The sequence below is a fragment of the Amblyomma mixtum genome, chromosome 2 (assembly GCF_055824585.1).
Source record: "Amblyomma mixtum isolate Tamu chromosome 2, ASM5582458v1, whole genome shotgun sequence".
Classification (NCBI taxonomy): domain Eukaryota; kingdom Metazoa; phylum Arthropoda; class Arachnida; order Ixodida; family Ixodidae; genus Amblyomma; species Amblyomma mixtum.
In genome coordinates, this window is record NC_143013.1 from 171,451,313 (window position 1) to 171,476,210 (window position 24,898).

The 24,898-nt window shown below is 46.8% G+C and overlaps 2 protein-coding genes across 3 annotated transcripts in view; both read right to left on the reverse strand.

Annotated features, from left to right (window-relative positions):
- LOC149361603 (3-alpha-hydroxysteroid sulfotransferase-like) overlaps positions 1–14,256 on the reverse strand; it is a 90,151-nt gene extending 75,895 nt beyond the window's left edge. Inside the window, exon 1 of one of the 2 annotated variants that reach the window (XM_089572731.1) lies at positions 14,201–14,256. The gene's annotated coding sequence lies outside the window, so the exon portion shown is untranslated. The remainder of the gene's footprint in view (positions 1–14,200) is intronic. The other variant, XM_089572730.1, reaches the window with a different exon arrangement.
- On the reverse strand, positions 4,967–14,283 carry LOC149361606 (3-alpha-hydroxysteroid sulfotransferase-like). Its single transcript, XM_089572727.1, has 2 exons — positions 14,201–14,283; positions 4,967–6,061 (listed from the first exon to the last, which is right to left on the reverse strand). The coding sequence occupies exon 2, from the start codon at positions 6,032–6,034 to the stop codon at positions 5,078–5,080; it is 957 nt and encodes a 318-aa protein (XP_089428853.1). The 5' UTR covers positions 6,035–6,061; positions 14,201–14,283; the 3' UTR covers positions 4,967–5,077.
- Positions 14,284–24,898: the final 10,615 nt, after the last annotated feature.

Here is a 24,898-nt window from a genome sequence, read left to right on the forward strand (position 1 = left end):
AAGACGCAGAACAAACTGGCCTCTATGTTAGTAATGCAAACTAAGACCCCTTAAAATTTTGCAATTTCTAGAGTTATCGCAATTATTAAGAATGCGGTGTAGAGCAATTTTATCAATACTGCGCATGGACTACAAATGTTTTTAAAACAATTCGTGTGTCCACACATTCTGAATTTACAGTATTTTTTTTTCAGTATTACACTATTTTTTACACGCCGTTAGTCTATCACTGTGCTCGCTTCCGACGCCACCGCGAAGCAGACTGGTCTAGCACGTGCGTAGGAGCATTTATTGTTATCTCGATTTAGAAGAATCTCGTTCGCACGACTTGTATTCAAAAGGAAAATTATAATAGCAGTTTATCATTGCCTCATGGCATCCGTAATGTATTCGCTGCGTGCTATTTCGCCGCTACAGGCAGGAAGCTGGTGAAGTCAGCTGGCGCAAAAAAATTCCTGCGATGGTCGCAAGCAAAAAATTGCGTCCACAGCCCTGTGTATTTCTTCGACTAACACGATTAGCAATATGCTAAGATGTGACCAGGCGATCACATATCAAATGTGGGCGATATGGTACAAAAAACTACTTGCGGAATTTATGCTCCCCGTGGAGCGGGCTACAGTGCTCAAATAACGATAGTCAAGATATGCAGTAAACAAGTATTGTGATGCGGTTGAACGTTACTTGTACAGGCTACAGTTTCAATGAAGTCCCATGCTAATCACATCTGTATTAATTCTTATGGAACCTGAAAAGCTTCGCGCGACTGGTTCAGAGTGCACTGGCTTAGATAGAGCGTTGGGCCGTGTATACCAAAGCACTTTTTTTTTATGCGAAGCATATTACTAGAGCTACACTACAGCCCGTCGAGCGCGGTGGTGGAGCTACCATTGACCTTGAGCGTGACCACGTGACACCACGTGACAACATGACGTCACAGCAGAGGAGAGATGGGCTGCCGGCTCGCGCGGTGTGGTGGTGGAAAACAATTATGTACAGGTATAATACAGGAGGTTATGCATGAGCTGACCCAGAGGGAGCCAGCCCTTACAAATACTAGGTGGAGGTCCCTAGTTCGGGACCCCAGTGGTCGGCCGCGGCGGTGGAGGCTCCACATCAGAGGCGCTGCAGCTGACCACGTGACGCTACAGCAGCGGTATAAAGCTGAGCTTGCCTCGCTCTCCGGGCACTTACGAGGCGGCCAGGTGTTGGGATTAGATTCCATTAGATTAGATTGGATTGGATTGGATTGGACTGGACTGGACTGGACTGGATTGGATTGGATTAGATTTGATTAGATTACATTAGATTAGAATAGATTACATTGGATTGCATTGGATTGGAATGGATTGGAGTGGAATGAATTGGATTGGGTTGGAATGGAATGGATTGGATGGGATTGGATTGGTTTGGATTGGAGTGGAGTGGATTGAATTGGATTGGAATGGAATGGAATGGAATGGATTGCATTGGATTGGATTGGATTGGATGGGATGTGATGGGATTGGATGGGATTGGATGGGATTGGATGGGATTGGATGGGATTTGATGGGATTTGATTGGATTGGATTGGTTTGGATTGGATTGCATTGGATTGCATTGGATTGAATTGTATTGGATTGTATAACCGATGCATCACCACAAGTCTAACCACAAGCACCACCACCAGCTACACTACGAGCTGTACCATGGCGTACGTACGGATATTGCTTTCGCAATTACCGGGCTTAACCAAGCTAAGCCACAGATTTTTTTCACCTTAACTAATTTTTCAATTAAAACAAGAACTGGGTAGGCTGCGTCTTTGCACGTGGATTGTACAGTAAGGCGCACGTTATGTACGTGATAGAGCTCAATTAATAGGCAATTATTTACACGAAATAACCAATACAATTTTAGAGTGCGGCTCTTAGCCGCACGTTCGTGGATTCCGCGTCGTACTCACCAGAGTCGCCATTGTCGGTGTAGTCGGCGTAGTCGGCGTAGTCGGCGTAGTTGGCGTAGTTGGCGTAGTTGGCGTACCACGTTACCTGATAAGCATGGCAGGTAGCAGCGGAGCGAAACGCCAGGAGGCTGGCTTTTGTAATCGTCTGTCAATCTATTACTTTTGGTTTTAGGGCTCAAAATTGCGCTGTGAAAATGAATTCCGTCAACATCGAAGGCATACGAAGTTTTTAAATATGGCTAATACTAGTAGTATATTTCTACTACTACTTTTAAATACAGCTAGTTTTTAAATACTAAGTCCGGCTAGACTGAAAGGCTGGCGTCACGTGAAAATATGTATTTTTACCAGAAACAATGCATTTCAAAGGTAGAAAATTCCGCAAAAGCGAAGTGCACGTAACGCCGCCAAGTGCGGATTCACATAACTATGACTGATGACATTTTTACGCGTATGCGCTTTCACGATGAAAGCTATTTCGCCATTAATGAGAAGCCTGCACCTTCACATTGTCTCTGTGACGGCTGACTAGACTGCCGGGCTAGTTACGCTCCGAGACGCGTTTTCGGACCTTGGAAGTAGCGCCTCTGATTGCTCAAAGCACTGATTTGCAAAGTCATCATAGAAATGACGTAACTGTGACATTTTTTTGCGGGTGGTTTGAATGTTAAAGCGTCTGGGGACTTTTGCTTGTATTTTCTCAGCAACGCAGCCACCTTTTCAAGCAAAAGAAACGTCTATTGTGTTCCCGTCGATTAATCTATCCTTATTGCCTAGTTTAATGCTTTCCTCTAGCGTCCCTTTAAGATTTCTCCACCGGCATTGTCGTTCTAAATATTCGGCATCAAGTACGCGCTTTTTAAAGCTGGTTGACTTACCTTTCCCGGATCACGCATTTATGAAATTTCGCGTCACTTATATCACCAGCTTTTTTTTTTCTTTCTAGCCGAGTGTGCCACAACACGGCCGCTTACGCTTCCGCTACAAAAATCCCCTGCTCTGCTGCAGTCATTTTTCGTCAGGTAATTTTGAAACTGCAGTGATCTGCCGCAAGATCTAGCAGATGGTATCAAGCAAACCCATTTCATGAATTTCACTAAGAACGCCATTCCATACCTCACATTCCCACGGGGCCTTTGATGAAATAAACAAATTAAATGTGCTAATAAAAATTCTTCTGGCATAAGGGGGGACGCAGCTGTTTGGACAAAGTTTCCGCTGGACAATTTATTTTCTTTGAGCCCTCGGGGCTGCATGTGTCACGTGACAAAAACTTACAGCCTAATATGCAGTACAAATTCAGAAAAGGAAATTTTTACATCGCAAATTGCTCTGCTTTCCCTGCAAAGGAGCCCCACATCTTAGTATAGCCGTAAAAACGAGAGGTCAAAGAATCATAGCTTCCCATAGTTGCAATGCGGAATTTCTCTGACCAAAAGCAAACTCGTTTGACGAAATAAACTAGCCGAACCAGGCAAAATCTTAGATTCATTTTCTCGGCTTATACTTGTTATGCGATAGCTATCACTCAGACCTTCGGATGTCGTTAGCAACGCCCGTAAAATTGCTTAGTATTTACCCCATCAATAGTAAGACACATCGAAATGCAATAAATATCTCTTTTCGAAGCCTTTTCGCTGTCTGCCTGCTCGCCGGACATACATCACAACGACATATTGTTACTCACCAACTGAATAGCTGGCTTAAAATAAAATGCTGTTCTGATATAACCATAAAGTGTTAGACATCTGCACAAACGTCAGCTACATTTCCTCTATAAGTAACGAAAATAATTTTGCTTGCCCTTAAACGGCTTCCCAAAGATCGCTTGTTTAGCACTTCTTGCAGAAGAGTTGAGAGCGACCAGTGCGTGACCAGAGGTGATTTAATGCGTAGTCGTGTTTAGAGTTCACTAAGAACGTACTAGAGAAAAATGCCGGCGCTAAACTGACAGGGTGGAACTTACTTCAGCGCAAAGAGTCAAAGTAGAGCACGTTTGAAGCGTTTCCAGACAACTTAGAGAACAGATACCTTGAATAATAGAGCACATTTTCCGGGGTAATATTAAAGCGGACATCTCGTACAGAATCATCCTCCACTGCATTGAAATAGCCTTTTCCAGATCTGACATTGGAGCTTTGCTGGCGCATTTAATGCAAACCGCAGTGCAGTTGCACTGGGACAATTCGAGCCATCAGCAGGACCGCATCTCTTAGCTCGAGGCCGGCTCGCGATTTTATCTGCCATCTAAGGTAAAGCGATGTCTAGGTACTTTATTCCACCGGTTAGGCGTTACCTACACGTACCAAACACAAACTTCACAAGATCGGAATAGAAACTATTCAAATTTCGTACAGTGCCACATTCCAGACACTATTGGGCACCTTCTTTGCGAGTGCCGCAACTACGTTGATGATAGAACATCGGAAGCGACCATGAGACAACTAGACTCTCGCCCTTTCTCTGGAGAAACTCTTCTAGGCTCAAGGGCGAAACGTGCTGATTGGTGTTGTGTGACGAAGGCCGGGCTCAAGATTTTATGTGAAACAGGCCTGGATACCCGTGTGTGACCGCCTGTGCACTGCCTACACAGTTTGCACAGTTTGCACGATTTACTCGGTTTACGGCCAGACATGCCTGAGAGTGCACAGTTGTGCTTTCATGGAGCCCCTAGTCCAGTATATGTTAATGACATGCGTCGGTGTGTGTCTGTTCACGACATGAATTCTACGTGCGTCTTCTCACTGCGATGCGAGTGCCAGCTAGTGTGTGTGTACGTGGACATCGCCCATGAAGCTCATTGTATTATGCCCTCAACAACCTTCACTCGCATTTTCTATTTCTTCCCCTTCCCTTTCCCCTGTGTGGAGTTGCAGGCCAGGGCCATGTTACCACCGGCCGGCCTCTCCTCCTTTCCTCTAATTAAAATTCCTTTCCCTCTCTCTCTCTCATCCTCCACTGTGCTATTGGGCAGTGTAAACAACGGCTTGAGGTGGTTCCAAACCACACAGAGCAGGCTAATACATGTTAAAACTTTATTCTTTAATAGGTTCTTGTAAGCTTTTCTTCCTCATGCAGTAATACTGCATAATGTGTGCGTGCTGCAGCATGGAGGATGAAATGCCGTTGGGCCTACGCCGACACACCAGATAGTGCGATCGCATCTTCATGGATTCCCTCCCAGAGCTTCATGAATGAGGCCGTGTCCCCTTTTTCACGTATCTTATTTTCAAAACGAACTAGCATTTCTACTGTCCAGTAATCCTTCCAGCTCCCTATCCTGGCTTCTTTTACAATGGCGAACTTCTTTTCGTCTCCCTCATAGCCGTGCTTGCAGGTAATCTTGTTCCTGGTCATCACTTCATTCCATTCTGGAACCTCGTTTCCTGAAAATTCAACCACAAAGTTCTTGCGCATACATTCTGCTTTCGAGTATTCCAATACGTTCTGGAGCATCTGTTCGTCCTCTTCTAAAGTCCGGCCGTATTTCTCGCCCAAAAAATGGGCGAGTCTAAGCACCGTGCTTCGGGTTTCCATCTTGAGTTCTTCGTAGGTGACAAAGAACACGTTTGGTTCATCCTTCAGCGCGTACCCGGAGGCCACGTGGTCGAAGTAGTCCCCGTAGCCCAGGTCACTTTCGATGAAGGCCTCGAAAAAATCTTCGAACGTGCCGTCCTGAAAGCGGTAGATGCTTACATCTGTCATCATGCGGAACATTGAGACGCACACGTCCCATGGGTTGCGGGCCACGTATACATACTTGGCGTCTTCGTTCATCGTCTCACTGCGTAGCGGCAGATGTGTGATGAACAATCTTAGGGGCAGAATCGGCTTCCAGTCAGCGCAGTCCGTGTACTCGATTGAGCGGACGTCCCGAGTGAACTCCGCAACATTAATCTGCTCACCGCCCTTGACGATCAGCTGCGTAATGTACAGCATCCAGTTTGTACCACTTTTGGGGTACGTGCTTTGAACGATGTCGCCGTTAGCGGCACGAAAGGAGTAATTTTTCTTGAAGATTTCGGGGTCGAGCCATGGACACCTGGGCACGCCGTCGATGACTTGGCGATAGGGCCTCTGGCCTGACATGATCGCAGCTTACTTGCAGTTGATATCCTGAAAAGTGAGAGAGAGAGAGAGTTCGTACTGAGCTGCATTCCAAACATTTTAAGCAGGCAGGCTTTCCTAATGGCACGCTTTCCTTTTGACACCCTTTGTCTGAGAACAAGGTTTCTGGTTGATTAGGGTTTAACGTCCCAAAGTGACTCAGGCTATGAGGGACGCCGTAGTGAAGGGCTCCGGAAATTGCAACCACCTAGGGTTCTTTAACGTGCACTGACATCGCACAGTACACGGGCCTCTAGAATTTCGCCTCCATCGAGATTCAGCTGCCGCGGCCGGGATCGAACCCGCGTCTTTCGGGCCAGCAGCCGAGCGCTATAACCACTGAGCCACCGCGGCGGGGAGAACCCGGTTTCTAAAACGCGAATTCTAGAGCCATTTTTTTTTTTCAACTATTCAACATATATAGAGAAATCCGGCTGAAGGAATCTCGGATCTTTTGTGGGCTACTTCTGCCTTTAGGGCGCATAGTTTTTGCGATACTCTGCACTGACTGCGGATCTTTCTAATGACAGAAAGCGTTCAGATGGTTGCTTGTATTTTAGCGATAGCGATATCGGAGTTCTCTGACGCGAAGTGGATCGTGAAAATTCTAGATAAAGTAACAGTATGTCACAAAAAGCAATTGCCTAAGTGCTTCACAATTACTAATGCTGATTCACCTACTTCAACCTCTTCAGAAACATACAAAAGGAATACTGTACGTCGCCACGAAGAAACAGAGGCCCCGTAATAAACAAGCAATTTCACTAACTTTTTACCTGGTTTCACTCCTGGAGGGCCTCACAAATGCACCGCATGAAGCTGATTTCCATCGGAAGCATCCATGATGGCCTATTGCAACTGTCAAGTCGGGCGCCGTTCACCGGATGCGGTATTATGAAGTGCTTTAAACAGCAGCCAAACCGTTTTTATTTTCTTCGCGGCGTTCATACGTCACCGCTTTGGTGGTGCACCGATCGCCGAACTGAAAGCAAAACCAATTGCCCTTTCGGACGGTCTGCTCTGCACTAAAGTGGCTGTTTGGGCTTGTTGATCAGTGATCATGGTTAAAGAATGCAACACGAAAAGTTAAGGACAAACGAAGATGTGGACAGGACTGGCGCTGACTACCAACACATTTATCCAGAGAAACGAGCAGCATTTAACAAAATGCAGAGAAAGGGTAACGCATGAAATCTTAAGCTGAACAAATAAATAGATCAGGATGCGAGTGTGTAAGCACACCTTCCATTCTCCTCTCAGATAAAGAGCTCGCTTTTATAAGGAATTGATACTGTTGGCACATGTGATTTCTGCTTTCTGGCGTATAAATGTGATGCTTCAGGAGAATAAAAATTTGTTGGAAGTTAGCGCTCGTGGTGTTTGTCTGTTGTCTATTGTGTCCTCGTCTTTTGCTGTGCTACAGTGTATTGGAACTATTTATTTATTTATTTATTTATTGTGCACCTCAAATGCCCCTAAATAGGGGTATGACATGAGGGGAAACAATACACAAAATGAATCTGAAATGAATGGCATGGGGTTTAAAACAGAACATTTTCAATGGCTTTTTTTTTTTTAAATGGACGGGGCTGGTGTGGAGTGCGGCATAGGCAGGCAGGCCATTCCAGTCTACTGCAGTCTGGGAAAAGAAGGAATGAAGGTGCGCAGTGGTGCGTGCGCGGGGGGGATAAACGGCTTTGCTGTGACTGGTGCGAGGAGACACGTGATGAGCTGGTTTTAGATCTGCAAGGGATGAATGATAAAACTTGTGGAAAAGGATTAGTCGGCAGATTTTGCGTCACAGCTCGAGGTCAGGCAGGTTAACTCTTGACTTCATGGCAGTCACACTAGAATGATAAGAGTAGTCTGAATGCATGAATCTAGCTGCACGGTTTTGCACTGATTCAAGTGCTTTAGTTAGATAAGAAATGTGAGGGTCCCAAACTGCGCAGGCATATTCCAGCTTGGGACGAACCAACGTATGTAGGCGAGAGTTTTAATAGACGAAGAAGCTACTGGCAAATTACGTCGTAAGTAAGACAGGACACGATGTACCAACAAGCCTAAAAAGCCACGCTACAGCTTTTATAATGCCATCTAAGACCCACGTCACCACGTCACCAGATAAAGCAGCAGGCGTGGGAACACTATCTAACACAGATACAAGTCGTTGCACACAATATCGAAGAAACAGCACATCGAAGCGACGCAACGTCATCCCCATACCAGAAAAAAAAACTCAATGAATAAAGCCTCGTTTACATGAACCCCACAGCGACGGGTGGAGTGAGAGGATCGAGTTGAGCAAGGTCAGACCAACTCGACGACTGCGTGCTTACGTGAACTCGATTTTAGCGCGTCGAGACCGATTCAACTTCAGCGACACCAAGCGTCGAGCAGCGCAGGGGGAAAAGACAGGGGCAGCCTCCATTATTGCGCAACACACTGCTGTCTCGGAGGCGCGACGGCTCAAGCGGCGAAAAACAGGTTCCATTTATCATCTCCCCTCCCGCTAACCCGACTCTTCGACTCGATCCGGTTTACATGCTCTCTGTCGTTGAGGTCGAGCGAGTCAACCCACCCCCTGCAGCGGAGTTGACTAGACTTCCTCCCTCGACTCCTGGACCCGACTCTGCAGTGTTTACATGAACCGAGTAACCGGTGTTCAACTCAACTCCTCGACTCAATCCCGTCATGTAAACACCGCTTAAAAGACCAACAAGAGCCAAAAGAAACCACGAACAAAAGAAAGAATTATCGACTTTTGCTGTCCACTCAGCGTGAGGCAATTGACAGAAACAAAAAACAAAAGCCAAAACAAAAACAATAGCGCAAAACTGTGTTAAAAGTCGAAGCAATGCAGAGTCAAAGAGGCCCAACGCTACAAAACAGAACGCTACGCGAAAGTTATATCAAATGCTGAAAGCCATACAGAGTGAAATAAAAAGTTAAAAAGTTCTAAAGAACAGGTTAAAAAGTTCTAAAGAACAGGTTAAGAAGTTCTTAAGAACAACACTTACATCAAATGTCAAGTAAAACAAAGACGTAATTATAGCGGACCTAGAAAGCTGAAGTCCTTCTCTGAAAGTAAAACTGAAGGGATGCTGACGCACTTGTCTCCTGCTTTGGCGATCAACCGTGCCTCAATAATGACCCTTTCTATTTCGGTCCTCGCACGTGCTCTGATAACCGTGAGCTTGAAGAATGGTTCGCACCCTTTGAAAATCTTGCAATGGTCGTCCAGGTGCGCACCGCTTTTGTTGCGTACCTTCCGGCGGTGTTCAACCAGCCTCTCGTTGAGGCTCCTGCCGGTTCGCCCGATATACACGCTCCCACACTTCAAAGGTATCTCATAGGTCGCAAAAAGAAAGTGTTAATTTTGTCTTTTCTGCCCCGTGCAAACTTTCAGAAGTTTGTACCTTGCTGGCAAAGCGGAAGAAAAAGGTTTGCGCCCTGTAAGATATGTTGATCTATCTACATGTGTCATCTGTATAACCCCCCCCCCTCCCCCCAGGTTCAAGAGTAGTGGAACCACGCCTAATTTTTTGGGTCGATGGTGAGGTGTCTGTCTGTATGAAGTTGCCGATACAGGACAGCTTCCTGTTTAAATACCGGTAACGCAAAAGGCACATGCGCCGGTTCTGACGGCGTCAGCGTAATTGTTCTGCTTAGGACAAATTCCTGAATGAAAGGAGCTTGACGGGACACCTATGATTCACGCCATGGGTTCTCCGAAACTGCTGAAAGTGGGTGGTTTTCCAGATGCAAAATCCGTCAGCTTTTAGCTTTATGCACCAAATAATATGGCATCTAGCCCTACAGAGGCAGGTAGAGAAGCTCAGGTGCCAAAAAAAAATTCTCGCCCATAAAATTTAAGAGCTAGAAGCCAAGCAGGCCCGGCCGTATGAGCCCATGCATAACACTGAGCCAGAGGATAGCGATGACGGATCCTCAGTATCATCTTGCCTCACTAGCGTCTAGCGGCGGACCGCGGACACGGTGGTCGATTCCACCCCTGTTGACGCTGGCCACTTCCGAGGCCCTCGAGCGTACAGCTGAGTAGTTGGAGGAGCGGGTTGAAGTCCTCCCGAACCAAATCATGACTGCGGTGCGCAAGTCCTTTCAGAACATGTTAAGTTCCGCATTTGCTGAAATATTTCCCGACATTGCAGCCCAGATGACTGACTCTGTCCTTAAGGCAGTGCAACCCTGGGCCAACTCCCAAATCAAAAGTACGGTCTGCTGCGACCCCCCGCAGCTAGAACGTAAAACAGCTCCGCGACAGGCAGCCGAAGAAAGCGGTTCCGGCCCGAAGGCCACGGCGTTGATGCAGCCCCTGGCTGGGGCTGCGCAGGCACCCGGACAGAGTGGCTACCCGGCAGCGTAATAATAAAAACATCAATACGGCTAGCAAACCTCAGAAAGCTAACAAATTAGAACAATTCGAAATCATTGAATGGACCTGAGGGATTTCAGAGCCTGGAAAAAACAGCCACACCTCCAGCTCTACCTGCAGTGCCTCGGTGACATGCCAGCGCTTCTTCCTGGGCAAGAGCCCGATAATGATGCTAAATTCTCTGGGTACAGCTCGTTTCAGGGGCGCCCCTCTACCTGCATCCTGGTGCATAAATAATACAACGCGATTCAGGTTGGTCTTGACCTGGAGACTAGGCAGGAATACGCAATGATCAGAGTTCTGCCTCGCAGGCACCGCGACCCGTCAATACATGTACCCAACGTATACTGCCCCCAGCAAAACTTTAAGCAAAATTATCTACCGTGCACTTAAATTGGCTGACAAAGAACCCTTGTCAATGTCGGGGATTTCAACGACCCCAGCCTTCACTGGGGCTATCACTTCGAGAAAGCCAGGGCAAGCAAGCTAGCGAAGCTCATCTCCACCCTTCTTCTTACGTCGCTTATTGGCCCGGCTTGCCCCACACGTGTAAGCAACTCGGTGACCCGTGACACGTGTCCTGACTTATCTCTGGTTAGGAACACTACAGACGCCACCTGGGAAAACCTGGGGGATTCCCTGTGCAGCGACCACTGCCTTCTCCGCATCATGCTTTTGGCGAAGGCAGCCCGAAAAAACTGGGGACAGTCCAAAATAACCAATTGGCAGCAATTTCGAACTCATGATATCCCTCCCGTATTACTCTCCGAGGGCTATGCCGAGTGGGCAATACAGGTCACCAACATACCGAAACAACACACGCAAACACTACACACCACCGACGAGATCCCCGCAGTGGACAATCACCTCCTGTATCTGTGGCAGGCGCGCTGGAGCTTAACAAAACGGTGGAAGAGCCAAAAGACGAATCACAAGCTTAGAGCTCGCATTGCACAACTTACGGAGCAGGCTGCGGCATATGCTGCACTGCTCACAGACTCCAATTGGATAGAACGCTACAACTCGGTGGCGCGTCAGATAAGCTCGAAGAGGACTTGGCGTCTCTTACGCAGCCTCATCTACCCTTCTGAAACGAACGGGGAGGCGCAAATACAGCTCCGGCGGTCTGTGCACGGGTACCAAGGTACGACGGCACAACTTGCGGAGACTTTGTGCGAGAGGTATTTCTGCCGCACAAATGACTCGGTTGGTCCCGAGTATACGTACTCCGGCAAGCCAAATCAGGATTTAGACGCACATTTTGCATCGCATGACCTTAAGGCGGCCCTTGCTAAAATGCGCCGAGGTGGGGCACCGTATCGGAATCGGATAACAGCGAAACTGTTCGGTAACCTCTCGGACACGGCCTACCTCCATTTGCTACAATACATAAATGAGATCTGGGATGGGTGTCCACTCCCACTCGAATGGTAAACATCGCTTGTAACTTTCATCCCCAAAGCAGGTAAAGCCGTGACTGAAGACAAATTGAGGCCAATCTCACTGACCTCGTGTGTGAGAAAGCTCATGGAGACGATGGTACGGGATCGCCTCTCTCCATACATGGAGGGTAAGGGCCTCTTAGCCCTCCATGCCGCCGATCAAAAAACGAGAACGGTTATCACAGACTCTCGCCGGGCCTGTGAACACTATCTTCCAGGGGAAATATCACCTCTTGCCCCCCAAATTCTAAGACGGGCTCCCGCTGATCCTACTCGCACAAACGTAACCTGGGCTCCTGGCCACCAGGGTCTAACAGGCAACGAGGCCGCTGATGCGGCCTCACCGGGCTCCTCATCCTAGCTTTCCTGGCACAGAAGCTCATAAACTGCGTCTGCGGTTCCGCTAAATCTTAATTTATTGCTGCGACAGCCACCGCCTCTACCCAGCACCTGCCAAGGGGATGAGTAAGGCGGAGGAGCGAACTCTGCGGCGCCTGCAGACAGGAACTCTTCTCTGCCCTGCCATCGCCAAACACTTCGATCCGAACATCGATGGGCGCTGCCCGCACTGTGGAGAGACCTGCGCTGTCTTTCACATGGTGTGGACATGTGCTCAGGATCCTCACCTTCCCCCTTTCCCCACCCCCACCCGAGAGGCATGGGAGGCCGCCCTCCACAAAACTGCTCTACACTGGAGTCCCAAAGGGCTCTAGTAAAGCAGGCGTGAGACAGGGCATCGTCATGCGGTGTCCCGGACTAAGGATACCGACCATGTAGTGCGGTCTTTGGCCCCCAAAATCTCTTTGAGTATTAAAAAAAATTGCACGACCATAGTGTATACATGACCGATTTATATTATTTTGAGCACGTTCGAATTGGCGGCCCTTTATAGGAATTCTTATTTTTTGCCGCGTACACTAAAGTGGCCAAATTAAAAACGTGTCGCATTAATGGAATTTAGAATTTTTTTTATATACCAATGCCACGGGAAAAAAGTAAACAGCATAACAAGGTTGATGAAAACTAGGAGTGTGCGGATATCAAATTTTTCGAATACGAATCGGATACGAATACTTGGTTCCGAATATCGAATCGAATATCGAATAATCAAGGACAGACGCATTTAACCACTACAAAACATTTATATGAGCACCCAAGAACATCACAGTTCAACTATCAGTGATGAAATGAGCCCAAAAGGTGTGTGTGGCTGTACAAAAAGTATCAAAGTCTCGAACACTCGAACACTGTTTTTAGAAGAGTGGAAATATCATAGAAGATGGCTGGTACACGGCATTGATCAAGGCTAGCTTGCCATAAGCACAAAAGCGCGTTGCTGGGATGAACATAAAAGGCTGTCGTGAAGGAAAACCGGCTGCTCCACATGGTCAGGCAGAAGTAGTTCCCTTCTAGCTGAAACGACTACTCCAGCCACAGAAAATGCCCTCTCAATTGGCACTGAACTGGCTCGTATTGCGAGGTATTTCGTGCACCAGCATCGCAGGTATAGCCACAAAGAAGCTCACCAGTGCAGTCAGCTACTGCATAGCCCAACGTTACGCATTGCTCTGGGCACCGCCATGTTGTTATGTCTCTGTCGATAGGACTTGCGGACCGAAATGAACGCCGGTGCTCGCAACAGAATATTCGGCTGGATACGAATATTGGCGTCGTTTCTAATATTCTAAACAACACGAATACTTGGACTTCGAATTGAATACGAATGCAAAAATATAATACTCGAATTATAATCGAAATTTTCGAATATTCGCACAGCCCTAATGAAAACCTATCTACGTTCAGAATTTTTTTGCTTGGTACTCAACCAGTTTGAACCTTGGTTCCTTAAAACGGCGCAGAAGACAAGGACACAGGAAGAAAAGACACACACAGCGCTGACTTACAACTCTGTGTCTTTTCTGTGTCTTTTCTTTCTGTGTCCTTGTCTTTTGCGCTGTTTTAAGGAATCATGGTTCACCAACTAGCCTGCACGTCTACCTTGTAAGTTTGAACCTGTTCGATCTGGTCCGAAACGGTTGGAACCGGAACGGGATGTCGCTCCGGAGCCTAATTCGGAACTGAACCCTGAACCCGAACGGCGTGAATCTGAATCCGAACCGAACCCGAAAAAATTGGTTCGACACCCTTCATATGCTTTCTTTAAAAAGTTTATGATGCTGATTTGTCTTTACGGTGCAGTTAATTAATTAATCCAGATAAATATGCCTTAAAATACGATTCAAGAAACAGTGCAGCGAATACCTTTTAGAAACAAACAAAGCTGAAACAAACTGAGAGAAGTTCGCCTACCTGCTGCTCTACGCAGTCGATGCTTGTGAGAATTGTAAGGCGTAGATGCGCACAAATGTCATGGCTACGTCGTTTGTTGGATAACATTGAGCCTTATCTCCATCGAAGAAGATTGCAAGAGTACAGATTTCAGTGGCACTTGCCTAGCATTGTGTTTAGGACGTGATAACAGCCGTGAGGATTGATAACGCTCCATGGCAAGAACAATACGAAACTCGAAGCAGAAATCTGTGGCTGCGGCTAGCGCTAGAGGGTGGCTAAGAAGATACGTTCGTTACTTCTGATCCAGTCAAATCAGTATGCGAAACTAATTCTCTTTTGTTCCTCCTGAAGCACTACTCGCAAACTGATACAATCAGGAATTGTTCAATACTTGGATAGGTTGGTAGGAAAGTTAGTGCTCTTGTGCATATTTCCATCCAATATCCAATTTTCTGTGAAAAAGCTACATTACAATGAGGCAACAGAATTTCATCACAAACCACCGGCTAGGGGGAACATGGTGATCCGAAAGTGCGTATCCGCACTCCGTATGAAAGTTAGTACACGGTAGTCATTTCTTACATAGCGAATTCGCGGCAGCCTAGAAAAAATGGCTGGCTGTTTAACATTTCTAAGCATGAAATAGTGGGCGAACGCACGATTTGTTGGAGATGGGCACCACCGCCACGTAGCTCAAAGCACGATTGAGGTGTCCACTGACATAGGGAGTTTGTTATGCGCCTTTCCTTTCCGCATCAAAAATAAATAATAAATAAATAATGTTTATTTTTGTCTTTGAAGTCCAAATCCGAGCCTGCCAAAGTCCCAGAAGACTTGAGTGGCGCGCCCGGCAGCAGACAGCACACGTGGCAGATACTGACATAAAAAACTGCAAGAGATAAACAACAAACAAGTAAAAAAATAATCGAAAAGAAAAACACAAGTACTCGCAAAAGGAGACAATAAAACATGAAGGTCGACAGCATTAAACAGAATAGAGGAGCTAGCAACTTACTTGAAGTAGACAGGGATTTAGCGGAGAATATTTAAGTTAAGGACCACGCAGCGAGCTATGGAAAGAATAATGATAGGTGTAACGTTGAGAGATCGGAAGCGGACGGAGTGGCTGAGGGAACGAACGCGGGTTAATGAGACCTAGAGAAAACAAGCGGAAGAAATGGGCTTGGGCAAGGCATGTAATGCGAAGGCAAGATAACCGCTGATCCTTAAGGGTAACGGAGTGGATTCCAAAGAACGCAAACGTAGCAGGGCTGGCAGAAAGTTAGGTGGGCGGATGAGATTAAGACATTTGCGGGATTACAGTGGCGGCTACTGACAAAGAACAGGCCAGAGTTAATTGGAGGGATATGGAAGACGCCTTTGCTGTGCAGTGGGCGTGGTCGAAGCGATCGCGAGTTCGAAGATCTCGCACAGTAATGTATGGAGTGCAAACATCGTTTGTCTAGATGCATTTGAAAACTAGTGTTTCGTAAAATAAGTATTTAAAGTCACGCATATGTGGAAGTTCAAAAACAATACTATCTTCATTACGTGACTTAACATGCATTACCGATTTAGGAGTCGATTTCAGTATGCTGTTGACCTTCTGTTTTCAAAAGGCACAGCATTAATAAAAGCAACGTTAACCAAAGCGTAATACACTGTAGGCTATTGCGCAAAGTTTAAAGCTCTAATGAAAAAAATTGAGTCTAAAGTTTCCTCTGGTTTTGAGAAAAAAAAGGCGCATAACTACCTCAATTTGCAGAACTGGACGTAACCGCCTACTCACAGCGCGATTGAGATTTCCACTGACGCAGAGACCCAGTTAGCCGCATAACTGCCTCAGTTGGTATCTGGACGTCACCGACTAATCACAGCGCGATTGTGATATCCACAGATGCAGTTACCCAGTTAGCTGCATAACTGCCTCAATTTTTAGCTGTATGTGATCGCCTACTCACAGTGCTACTAAGATCTCCATTGATGCAGTGGCACAGTTAGCAGCATGACTGCCTGAACTGGGATCTGGATGTCACCGCCTACTCACAGCGCGATTGAGATGTGCACTGACGCACTGACCCAGTTAGCCGTATAACTGCCTCAATTTGTAGCTGCATGTCATCGCCTCCTCACAGCGCTACTAAGATCTCCATTGATGCAGTGGACCAATTGACCGCATGACTGCCTCAACTGGTAGCTGGACGTCACCGCCTACTCGCAGTGCAATTGAGATATCCACTGACGCAGAGACCCAGTAAGCAGCATAACTGCCTCAATTGGTATCTGGACGTCACTGCCTACTCAAAGCGCTACTAAGACCTCCATTGATGCAATGCCTCAGTTAACCGCATGACTGCCTCAACTGTTAGCTCGACGTCACCGCCTACTCACAGCGCGATTGAGATGTCCACTGACGCAATGAGCCAGTTATACTTGCTACTCAGAGGCTTCACGCAGACATCACTGAAACAAGGGGAGTTCGTATGGAAGTGCATACGCACTATGAAGCCTCAAGTGGTGCATTTGTGTTAGGAGGTGTCTGCTTACCAAGTGCAGCGCAGAGACTATGCGTTGACAATACACACGCTGTGTCTCCTTTCTTGAAAACGTGGTTTCTTTATTCTGAAGCTGTAGAAGGAACCAGTATGTTCAGTAGGTAGCCTCACCTTATTATGTATGCCTAATTTCAAGCCTTTACACTAAGCTCAATACTTGGGCACTAGAAATGACCTCGTGCAAAGGTGTTCGTTTTATACTTCAAAATATTACGCAGTGACAGAGTTAGACAGGCGTAGCGAAGAAATACGAGATGAGACGAAGGAACGGCAAGACAAGCCCTTGCCCCAGCCTCAACCCTCAACCCAACCACAACTAAACAAGCCAACCATCTCTAAATCCTAATTTGCTCATGTTCATGTAATGACGTCACGAATTTAAAGTACGATACTTCAACTGCGAAGAACACTCGGGAGACAGGAGCTTTTTGTCTCGTGTCAATGGGTTCTGAATATCCTACCAATCGAACGAATACGTAACCCTATTTTTCCGGAAGCTTTACTTTTGTTTACCGATTTGATTCGAGGCGGATGACTGAAAGAACGGCTTTGCTAGCGTGCTGACCGATTCACAAGTGCCTCCTCTAAACCACATCGTCCTCCGCTGTTGCAGTGCGGGCAGCTTTCCTTATCTGCCGACGCCTTCCACAGCCGAAATGTGCACTCGAACATATTTGCTCAAATCTATAGCACAAACTGCCATTACTGCGGCGAAAAGGTTGCTTTGGACCACATAATCTGGAACTGTGAAGCGCACCTCCCACCTCGACATGTCATGACTGCTCGCTCACCTGACGCGTGGCTTTCAGCAAAGGCCAGCGACGACCCAGACAGTCAAGTCAAGGCCGTTCAATGGGCCTATGCAGTCCGAGTTCTGCATGGTCTGGACATCATCTATTGACCACAACTCTCCTCTTCCATTCAGTAAAGTTTTTACTCCCTCACTTCCTCATCTGCCCTTTGTGGGGTGCGTCGGGTCGAATTGTCCGTCTTTTTAGTGCGAAAGCATTACAAGTAGTATATCTGCGTGCGTGTATGTGTGCGCGCATCAAGGTGCGTACCCGCAGGCTGTAACAAAAATCCCAATTTTTTCAAGAAAAATATGGTGACGTTATCACGAGCCGCATTAAACAGACTGGCCCACTTCCACTGGCCAACTGACTGGCCGACCTCAATATGGCGGCAGTTTTCCCAAAATTGCAACACAACAGTTTCCAGCACTGCATTCCGGGTGGTGCCGTACCATTTGTCGTTGCTTATAGCTTACAAGTGCTACTTACCTGCTATATTAAATCTGCGTAAAGATATATATATATACACTCTCTGTTTAATCCTGTACTGCATAGCATTTCCCTGTATATACTGTTCCTGCCCTGTAAACGTCTGCCGGACTCAGTCAAGGCCCAGTCGGACCTTCTAGCCCGGAGAAGGTTCCAGTGTATAACTGGAGAATAAATTGATTGAATTGAATAGTGAAGCTGGAAGCTAGCTTGCGAACGGGATTCGGACCGAAGACATATGCACCTTGAATTGAATGCACTCCCTGATTTTCGTATCTAAATTGTTATGCAACCGTTTCCGGTACAGTAATCCGGATGATGTCATACGAGGGGGTACCCAAAAGAAACCGGACTTATTTTTGTTTGAACTTATTTGTTCACATTTTAAGCACAGACCTTCAATCTCCTTCAAAGTATTCCCCACTTGCAATGATACGCTTGTCGAATCTTTCATTTCATGTTTCAAAACATTGTTTAAATTCATCTTTTGTGATGTTTGACAGTGCCTCCGTCGTTTTTTTCTTCATCTCAGCAACATCAGCGAAACGCTTTCCATTCACCTATTTTTTCATTCTAGGAAACAAAGAAAGTAGCACGGGGCAAGGTCGGGAGAGTATGAGGGTTGAGGAATAGGGGTCATGCCATTTTTGGTCCAAAATTGTCGTAGCGACAGGGCTGTGTGAGCAGGGGCATTGCCATGATGGAAAAACCAGTCACCCGACCGCCGCAAATCTGGCCCCTTCCACCGCACACTGTTACCCAATATTTTCAAAACATCCAAGTAGAAAGCCTGGCTAACTGTCTGACCCTGCGGAACAAATTCTCAATGAACGACTCCTCTCACGTCGAAAAAACAAATCAGCATTGTTTTGAGGTTTGGTTTCACCTGACGAGCTTTCTTGAGGCGAGGTGAATTTGAAGTTTTCCATTGGCATGATTGTTGCTTTGATTCAGGATTCGATTCAGGAACACTTGAGTTGTCCCCATAGCATCGTCCTTGTACGTCTTTCTTAATATTTCAGGAGTTTCCATTCAACTTTTTCCGAGCAAAAATCAGAATTTCACCGGCGCACGCTGTTCACGAAAATCAGCCATTGCAAAAACGACGTTCACACAAAACAGTCGTCACTCTAAAACTCTGCCTAAACTAGTCTGACCTCCTTCAACGACGGCACTCGCCTTACTGACTCTGGAATGTTCGTTCTATGCGCTCCTAGTGGCAAAACGCGGTACCACAGAAGCTTTGCCGACCAAAAAATTTAGTCCGGTTTCTTTTGGGTACCCCCTCGTACGCGCGGGGACACCACCCGGAACGCGGTAGGACGTTGTGACTCTCATAGAGTCGTAGAAAAGAACTTTAATCCAGGAACAAGCATGGCGTGAAAATCATGCACTTTCTTATGGTTTCGCATCCTAACACGTGAAAAGTCTGAAGTCTCTCCGCCATTTTTTTTTCTGCTGAGAGCGTTAGCTCTAACTACTTACGTTTGTCAAGGACGCGTCTCACTAAAATGCCGGTGTAATTGACCGAAACAGCAACCACGGGAACAAATTGTATCACACCGTAGCAAATGGCTCGTAGAACCTCAGTTGATACCTATACTTTCCATCCATTATGCGGGGTTTTTCACTTAAAAATTTACACCTTTTATAAAAATAGGCTCTTTGAGTAAGAAGAGCGCTTTTTTCGGCATAGCATTGTAACGGCTGCAGTACATCGGAATACAGCTAAGGCGTGCTGCCTAGCAGACTGGTTAACTAATACTGAACAGTTAACTTTTAAACTATTAGTGTTATTATCCTCAATTAATTAGAAGCCCGTAGCCTACAGTAATTATTGTCCATATCAGATTTTATAATTTTGAAAACACAGTTACCCTCGGTGCTGTGGCCCAACAAATTTTAGCTATTTCGCAGAGTTGGTGCACTAGAGAGGTTGCTTTGCCTCCAAGCTTCACAAAAAGCATGTATTTTGGTGCGATAGACAGAATTTGTTGGGTCACAGCGCCGAGGGTGATCTCGTTCTAGAAATTCAAAAGGCTGATTTGGATGTTACTTACGGTGGGCTACAGGCCTCTCAATAATTAGGGAGCATAACAGTGATAGTTAAAAAAGTTAAGTATTCAGCTCAAAAAGCCTACTTTTAATAATTCCGTAAAGTCTAGGGTGAAACACCCTGTATATGCGCCAGTATAGCGGTCATCGAAGTAGGACCACCCCCCGGGACCAGAATTAGCGTCAAATCTGGGGCCCACGCATATGACACAGAATGTTCCAAGTAGTGTCAAATGACTAGGCATGTTCCTGAGGATAAATTGATAGATTTACTAATTGAGATGAAGCCCAAAATATATGTGGGATTCGCAACTCAGACCGTAGAGGCGAGGACAAAACTAAATGGAGCATAATTCAACATTTTTCGCGCGTTGTCTAATTGAAATTGCCAAGTATGCTGTGTGCATACTGGTAGGGGACGCCAGTGTGCTTTCTCGTGAACGAACAATGTGTCGTCATTCCCTGTAGGGAAGACGTGTTTGCGCTTAGTACGAAATTGTGTGCTCCGTTTACTTATGTCTGCACTTGTACATTCCGACATTCAGACGGCCATTACGGCCGAACCATTTGTCGCACGCGGTTCTGGATGGTGTGAAACGATTCTTCGTGCTGTGATGCACACGTTTACAAAAATTATTAACTGATGTAACGAGGATATATACCAGATATAGCGAAGGTAGCTGTGAAGCGCAATAGTAGCGCAAAATCCATGAGGTAGATGGGGCGGCTTGCGTCTTAGAAGGGGTGTTTCCGGAAACAGCCGCGGATGTTTGGATATGGTCTTCTCCACGTTTTCTGAGCACATCGATGTAAACACTTAAGTTCCCGTAACAAACGCTGTTAAGTCGAACACTGAGACAATGTTGGCAGAGATTTTTTTGTAGCAAAAGCTACACTACTATAGCTGGGACGCATTTCGCCGCGAGCCTCCGAATGACCTTGAAGCGAATTTGAAATAAGTCATTCTTAGCGTTGCTATGCACATATACCTAACCATTTGTGGTTCACTTAGTGGACCACTTTTTACCTTGAACTTTGACCTTGAATTTCAAACTAGACCTTCCACCTTGACATTTTACTTTGAGCTTAGATCTCGAACATTGACATTGAATTTTAACCTTGCAAGTTGTCGGCAGTCAGAAAGAAAGCCACGTGGTAAGCACTTTGTGTCACGGGATTTAATTCATAGTTGTAACGTCAGGCATGGGGTATATATAACCAGAGCTGTGCGCCTTACACGCGATGGAGGAATAAGATTGCGCTGAGGAGCACACGTATAGTGAACTACGCTTCAAACATTGCGGCAAGCGGCTTCTTACCATCCGTCAGACATCGCTTGCCATGAGTGGGCTCAACAGCGAGAAAATGAGACTAGAAAGTCTAAAAGAGCGGCGGAAACCCCAGAAGAACGACAATAGCGACTTTCCAAGAGACGGCGTAAAGAACCGGAGAAGCGACAAATGCAAGACAGCGGCGGCACATCGGTCTGAACTACTTCTACCACCGACTCTGAGTCACCGATGGACATTGTTGCGGACAGAACGACGATTCACGCGATTCGTTTGAGTGAGACTGCCATCGCTACGAGACAGTTTCACCAACACTTTACCGATAACCCGTTTGGCAGTCTGTATGCCGTGTGTGCTTATGCAAACTATCTTGTTCGCTCTTAAGAATCCTTCCATGTGTGCTACCATCCGTGTTCTATTCGTCAGGCTGTGGTAACGGTGTCAAGATCTTAGTCTTTGGCATGGGCCTGACCATCGATCAGTCTTCGTCTCCAGCAAGACAGTCAGTGAAGACGAATTAGCGACTGTGAAGTGGGGAAGGATTAAGGAACAATAAAAGATGTACTAATGATAAAACATGTTAAATCATGCTTAATATTGTTTTCACTGCGTGAAACCCGGTTCGGCAGAGTTGAACCATTGCCTAACTTTATTTTTTAGTCTATGGTACAGAGAGGGTGTGGTTGATGGTCCTTTGCGATCACAAAAATGAACAAGGGAGGGGAAAACCTCAGGTTGCTTGAGCCAACGTTTCGACAAGGGGACTTGTCTTCGTCTAGGCAAAGCGTTCATCATTGGCAGGGATTAAATAGGGCCTTCGCTCCGAGGAGGAAGGCCCCGGGGGTGGGGAAGGCTTCAATCAAGGCTTCAATCAAGGCTTCAAATCGACTAGGGACAGAAAATACAGAGAAGCATTCCTAATCCACAAATTTAAAACACTGCAACCAACAGGGATTAACATGTCTAGAGGAAACCTGGAATCTCTCAGGTACATTCCAGGGTTAGCATAATTTTAAATTAACAAATGTCTTACACGTGCTCAGACCATTTCTTAGAACCTCGCAGAAGTATATTATCTTTTCAGGAGGACACAGGGGCGGGATGGGGGGCGCGGGCGTGGAGGTAGACAGGGACAAGGGCTTGTCCCTGTCTGCTTCTATGTCCGGGTCTTTTGTTGCGCCCCTGTGTCCTCCTGAAAAGTTATGAACCAACACGGCCAAATACAAGTACTTCCGAGTATACTATCGCTCTTTGTACCCTTCCCACGTCATCTCTTCCACCACATTTCCGGCCTTCTCACCGTCTCCCTGTGACTCACCCCCCCCCCTTTTTTTTTTTTCTTTTCTCCTAATCCCCTATTATCAGTTCTCGGAAACCATAACATTCCTGTTACCCCCTCCGCCCCACCTTTTTGGCTTTCTCTGAACTCGAGCCATTCCCCCCCCCCCCCCCCCCCTGCCTTGTCCTTCCTTGGAAATGCCCCGCCTTCCAGTGCCAGCCTATGTTGTTTGCCTTCTTCTCATTTCCCTGTACCACGCTGACTAATCCTCTTATCTGAGTTTTTCAGGTCCTACAGCGCCTCCCCCCGTCGCAGCCCCTTCAAAGCCTTTGTTCATTACACACCCCCCGGATATAAGTTTTTCCACTATTGCAGTTTAACGAATCAAGGTTCACCTCCCTCCCCTTCCTGACACGCATCCCCTCTCACGCCACTTTCCGTCCCCACCCCCGGGGCCTTCCTCCTCGGAGCGAAGGCCCTATTTCATCCCTGCCAATGATGAACGCTTTGCCCAGACGAAGACAAGTCCCCTTGTCGAAACGTTGGCTCAAGCAACCTGAGGTTTTCCCCTCCCTTGTTCATTTTTATTTTTTAGTGTTATTTATCGCCTTTCCTAGCTTTCATATTCCATAATTTTACTTTAAATGTCAACACAGTGGAGTCCAACGTGCGCTTGTTAAACACACAAAGGAGAAAACATGAGCATAGATTTTTCCCTGGCCAGACTTGCAACGCGGCCATCAAAAGAGAAAAGGTGGCAGGGTTTTAACGTAGTTAAAACTAGTAAAAGTGCGAAAGCAAGTGTTTAGCTTGGCTGACTCATTTCTGGGTCGTCGGCATGTCCGCCGACGGTATTCGACTCAGAGACTCAATGCCACAACGGAGCAGTGGGAGCTTTCCAGCTGGGAACCCAGAGCTCAGCTTACGGGCCCAAGCTTCCCAACACGCTACTGGCAATGTAAAAATGTTTTTCTTTCTCTAGACTCAGATTAAACTCTGATCGAGGCAGCTTTTACTACGGGTCCCCGCCATCATCTGTACCATGGTGGCAAAATAAAAATTTGAATTTGAATTTGAAGCTGATCTGATCTGTTCGCGACACAGATGGAAGTTGAGCGCGAGAGTGGGCTGCATCGTGCTTTCGTACAGTGGCCAGCGAACCTGACCTGTTCTCGCCGTCACGGCTTCGAAAATCAGTCGCAGCAGTATTTTTTTTATTTCTGCATGGGTCTGGTGCTATGCTAGGTTTTGCCAAGGTCACCCGCAAGGTCTCCCTCTAATTGGCTACAGCTGACGCGACGCTCCTCCGAATTAACCAGAGCGTTTTGAAATTGAAATTTAAAAGATATATTGGAGCTGAGCAGTTAGAGAATCTGCTTCAGGGGCCGAGGCTAAAGGCTGTGGGGCTTGACGAGGCCTCTGTCCCTCTTTCCCGAGTAAATCCGAGGTTTCACACAAGACTCTTGATTCGGACAGTGTTAAGTAGTGTTTTTCCACTGAAACAGGTCAGCACCACTTCACAGACTGGTGTCTTGGCTTTACGCTGCGGTCGTGGTCCTATGGTTCCTGTTACTGCGCGACTAGAGAACGCGAAAAAGCGACAGCACCATGCCCTGGCGCGTTTTTTTTTTTTTTTGTGGGGGGGGGGGGGGGGGGGGAGGATGGGGGCAGGCGTTCCGATGCAGCTCGTCGTGCGCCCACCACGGCGCGCGTAAAGGCGCGCGATCATCAAGGCTCCCTTTACAGTAGCAAGACTCAGCAGCGAAGCACAGACGCCACATATGAAATTTATCAAGCTGTGTACGTACTTGCGTTGGAGTGACGGCGTAGTTTGTCGTCATTTGGTGCACCCTCGAAGCGCGCGCCTGATGGAGATAGCAGCGCCACTCCTGCCGCCAGAGCCGTGGACCATGTATTTTTGAAAACGACTGCACGTCCCTGAAGCCTACTTTATGGCAGGCGCCCCACCGGCCAACCGGGTTGCAGGCAACCTGCCATGTGTGTACACCAGGCAGGCCTTTACTTAGGTCTTTCTCAAAGGCCTTTAAGTTCAAGGACTATCAAGGGTAAAGGCTTTTAGGGTGAATGCCTCTATGGTAAGTAAAGGCCTTAAAGTAAAAGGTCTTTATACCAAAGGCCTTTGTGTTAAAGTCCTTTAGTTCACGTGCCTTCAGCAGGTAAGGGCCTTAAGTGCCCGTCCTAATTATTGCTACTGCACGACATTGTGACGGTGCGGACCTTTCCATGTGTAACATTTG